General features: G+C 37.0%; 1 protein-coding gene across 1 annotated transcript; it reads right to left on the bottom strand.

The window, feature by feature from the left end:
- Nucleotides 1–1,110: 1,110 nt before the first annotated feature.
- LOC141479992 (uncharacterized) lies at nt 1,111–4,695 on the bottom strand. Its single transcript, XM_074169657.1, has 2 exons — nt 2,877–4,695; nt 1,111–1,181 (listed from the first exon to the last, which is right to left on the bottom strand). Exon 1 carries the CDS (start codon nt 4,520–4,522, stop codon nt 3,740–3,742), a length of 783 nt encoding a protein of 260 aa, XP_074025758.1. The 5' UTR covers nt 4,523–4,695; the 3' UTR covers nt 1,111–1,181; nt 2,877–3,739.
- Between the last annotated feature and the right edge of the window lie 261 nt (nt 4,696–4,956).

Here is a 4,956-nt window from a genome sequence, read left to right as displayed (position 1 = left end):
AAGATCTGGAAAACGAAAGTGAATTAGAAAATCTAAAAAAATCACAGAGTGACCTAGGCACACCAGTACCTGAAGTCATTACTTTTACTCAAAACACACAGAAAGACTATCAGATAGAAAATATTCCTTCACCAACTCTAATAGCTCAAACTGAAACCTTGGACTATCCCGATATATGCTTTGAAGAGGGCCCGAGCTCTCCGAAAACAACTATTCCCAGGAAAACCAGTAAAAATTTATTACAAGATAAACGAACTACACGAAAGAATTCTACCAAATAGCTATTATTATAAATATATTATTATTATTATTATTATTTTCCAAATATCTTCATATAATTATATTATATTCACTAACCGACATAATTATATTATATTCACTAACCGCTACAAGGTCTTTAAAACTAACAAAATTGTACTGTACAAAGTGAAACGCTGATAGAAAATAATGAATACATATGTCAAAGATTTCCAAATAAATTCCATAGAAACATTTTCGGCCAGAAATATATCCAATCTTAATGATCTACTGAACAAAACAAACAACAGTCTCAACATAATACATACAAACATACGAAGTATATCAAAAAATTTAGATGAACTGAAAATTATTTTGGGTGAAATAGCAAATGAATTTGATTTCATAGTGCTAACAGAAACTTGGGTTATCCAAGATATTTCTGCTCATTACATTGTAGGATATGACCTTATTTATAATGAGGGAACGCTAAATCAAAATGATGGTCTTGTTATCTACTTCAAACGTGGTATAGAATTTCAATATAACATAATAAATATAGGTGAAATCAGGGCTGTAGAAATCCAAACCAAATTTGCTGATAAAAACATTTTGATTACAGGAATTTATAGATCACCTTCAACAAGTATCAATGTTTTTAATGAAAAACTAGACGAATATCTGCGGCACTGTCCAAAAACTAACATTCGATACTAATATTAATATTCTGAGCAACAATGAACAAGTACAAGATTACCTAGATGTAATGGGGGCACATGGATATTTGTCAACAATTAACACATACACAAGAAATATTAAAAACTCCAGAACATGTATTGATCATATATTTTTGAAAAATACTATCGATGAAAGTTTCTGTATACCAGTTGTGATGGAGATGGGTGTTACCGACCATTATCCTATAGTATTACAAATCTGTCTGCCTGAAAAAAAAAGAGAAATTCAAAATACACTTTCAACAAAACAATATCTCAATAAAATGAGATTAGTTTCTCACATTCAAGCTGAAAATTGGTCCGAAATTTATGAACACAATGATCCTGAACATGCTGAGAATTGTTTCATAAACTTAATGCAAAAATATATACAAGAATGTACTTCAACAATCAAATACAAGAGATCTGATATTAAAAGGAAAGAGTGGATAACAAAAGGTATAGTAGCCTCCATTAATCAAAAATACCGATTGTTCATTCTTATGAAACAAAACCCCACCCAAGAGAACGTGAATAACTTCAAGAAACATCGTAACAAACTGAATGAACTCATAAAAGAAACCAAAAGAAAATATTACCAAAATAAAATAACTTTCCATCAACATAACTCTTCAAATCTTTGGCTATGTTTGAATGACATGTCGAACAAAAATAAACATCAAAATGAAATTCTTGAAATTGAGACAGAAAATTGACAAATTTTAAGGAATAAATTAGATATCGCCAATAGATTCAACGAATACTTTACAAACATCGGAAGAGAACTATCAGAAAAAATAGAAAGTAAAGCCAGCTTCTCATCTAACAAACCTCAAACATGTCGATTAAATCCATTTTACTTAGAAGAAATTACTGAAGAGGAGACATTGAAAACAATCAGAAGTTTGAAAAAAATAAAGCACCTGGGAAAGATGAGATAACGGCCGAAACTTTACAACTTATAGCTAATCATATATACAAACCGTTGACGCACATCATGAACCTCTCACTGAAGACTGGTATTTTTCCAAAAGCATTCAAAACGGCAATTGTAAAGCCTCTTTTCAAAACAGGATCAAAACGAAAAGTCTCAAATTATAGACCAATATCACTAATCTCAAATCTAGCAAAAATCTATGAGAAACTTTTGAAACACAGAATCACAACATTTCTTAAAAAATATGAATTGATGTCGGATAAGCAGTTCGGGTTTCGGGAGAACAGATCGACAGAAGACGCTATTAACCTATTAACAACTGAAATAAGTCAAGCTGTAGACAATAAACAACCTGCTCTATGCATCCTGGTGGATCTTAAAAAGGCATTCGATACTGTCTGCCATGAATTGCTTCTAAATACTTTGGAAAGTATAGGTTTTAGAGGTACTGCGTTTCAGTTATTCAAGAGTTACCTGAGTAACCGAGAACAATGTACCGAAATCAACGACTGCATAAGTTTTACCCGAGTCATTGAATTTGGTGTTCCACAAGGCACAGTCCTTGGTCCTATACTCTTCAATATATATTTGAACGACCTATTCAAATTGAATTTAGAAGGAAATGTGATGAGCTTTGCTGATGACACCGCAGTATTCTATAAAGCCAAAACTTGGGATGATTTGAAAATTTTAGTAGAACGAGACTTCGGAATTATCCTCGAATGGTTTGACGGGCAACTACTGACAGTAAATAAGGATAAAACATACTTCATTCCCTTCACTTCTTACTCCAAAAACTTATCTAATTTTGACACCATACGGATCAATCAACCTAATGAAGTTGTGAGAATTAAAAGGGCAGACAGTCATAAATACTTAGGAATTTACCTTGATTGTAACTTGAAATGGAACGTACATGTAAATTATGTAGTCAAGAAATTGAGGAGTATTCTATACAGGATGAAACACTATTCAAATATATTCACCACAAGTCAAATGAAAATATTATACTACGCGCTGATCGAGAGCCACCTCAATTATGGAGTCATTGCTTGGGGTGCAGCCAATAAAACGTTTCTTATAAATCTGGAAAAAATGCAGAAAATGATTCTCAAAGTCATTTTTAGAAAACCGTATACTTACCCTACCGAACTACTTTTTGATGAATCGAAAATCTTGGATATTAGACAATTATATTTTGTGAGCACTGTAGCCCGCCAACATAAATACAAAGCAAGCCTACAAGCCATCAGTCATCCATACCTAACACGACAAAAATCGAACATGTCGCAAGTAGCAAGACCATCAAAAAACATACTACAAAGAAGTTTTTTTTACTTAGGTCCAAAACTTTATAATGAATTACCAAAAACCCTGAAAAATATACATAACTTAAGGGTTTTCAAACGAAAAACCAAGTTATGGGTTCTCCGAATCCCCCGCCTTCGAATACATCAATATATTGATGTAAAAAATATGTATTACTTATAATATTTATTCATTTTTTTTTCTCTCAAGACGTTTCACTCTGATACATAAGTTTGAATCAGACTTGGAAATGCATTATTTTTCTTGTGATCATGTGTTATTTGGGTATATGTCTAAAAATGTATAGCTTATAGTTAAGCATCTCACGCTCAAGGTTTACCTTTTGTGAGTTATCTTAATTTATTTGCAACGCATTATTTGCACACTAACTTTGTATAACTGTGTAACTTGTATGTGAATAAATTTTTTTTTCACCGTAGTGTGCGCTGGTCAGGCCCTATCCCCCGAAGCCCCGATACATTCGGGAGGGCGCGCCAGCATAATCAACCAATGACCACTCCCCACACCGTAGGGTAAGTGATCATTGGGTCCGAGAATCATGTGCCCTGAGCAAACGCAGTGAGCCAAGAATGACAGCCTTCTGCATCTGTGCGGCTAAGATTTCTGCCTTAGTGCGGCAAGCCGGTATGATTTTGAGATTCGAGAGTAGAGAAGACATCATTCCACCAAGGACTCCAATAATCAGAACGACCATCTTGACAGAGTGATCTGGATAGAGTCTGCGGAGTTCGAAGAGAAAATCTCGATATTTTATCCGTTTTTCCTCCTCTTTTCTGACGATATTCGTCTCGCCAGGAGCTGAAAACTCCACGACAAATATCGTTTTGGTCTGGTGGTCGAGAAGGACTACATCAGGCTTATTAGCTTGTATGAGCCTGAGGGTGGGGAACGAATAGTTCCAATAAATTCGGCACTTCTCGTTCCCCACAACGGATTCAATATCCCCCGGAGCGTAGGGCAACACCGGTGTCTCGTCAATACCGTAAGAGTGCCGTAGATGGTAATATAGCACTCTTAGGGCCGCGTTATGTCGATGGATATAGGCCGAGACCGCATATGCTGGACATGCTGATAGCAAGTGCATTAGGGTCTCGGGCGCCTCGCGGCAGGCCCTGCACCTTGTGTCAGGAACCTCTATACCCATCACGCGACTGCGGTAGACTAAGGTGTTGAAGACGCCATCCTGGCAAGCCATGATGAACCCCTCAGTTTCCGACTTCAGCTCACTCGACCTGAGGAAAGCGAACGTCAGGCGCTTTGATGAGCCAAGGTCTTCAATGTTATTGAAGAAGACACCATGCATCGGCTTATCCCTGTGTCTCCGCAGAAGTAAGGTGATCTCTGCGGCTTTTATCTGAGCTTTTTGCTGAACGGGTTCCAACTCGGTGACAGAGTTGTAGTCACCTCGTTCAGAGTCGAAAACTATACCGAGTTCATCAGCTGCTCGAGCAGCTGCCCTGAGGAGAAATGCTCCAATTCCTGCGCTCTCTCATGGTCACGGACCATGCAGAGAAGGGGATCCGAACTCCTGACGACTTTACAGGCTGTATCCAGTACCATTCTGTCATGTAGACACTCCAAACTCAAAAGTCCACGACCTCCCTGTTGTCGGGGGAAGTACAACCGTGGAACGGACGATTTGGGATGCAAACTCCTATAGAGATGCATCATTTTTCGGGTCCTTACGTCGAGTTGATACAGCTCCTCCCGAGTCCACTTCACTACTCCAAAGGAGTA

The sequence above is a fragment of the Leptinotarsa decemlineata genome, unplaced genomic scaffold, assembly GCF_025532065.1.
Source record: "Leptinotarsa decemlineata unplaced genomic scaffold, Ldec_3_MD MMD2_P_RNA_scaffold_5, whole genome shotgun sequence".
NCBI classification, from domain to species: Eukaryota; Metazoa; Arthropoda; class Insecta; order Coleoptera; family Chrysomelidae; genus Leptinotarsa; species Leptinotarsa decemlineata.
This window is presented reverse-complemented; position numbering and strand designations above follow the sequence as displayed.

Bases quoted from the DNA above. Each gene is read 5' to 3' on its own strand.
- LOC141479992 (XM_074169657.1), bottom strand. From the start codon at position 4,522: ATGCATGGTGTCTTCTTCAATAACATTGAAGACCTTGGCTCATCAAAG.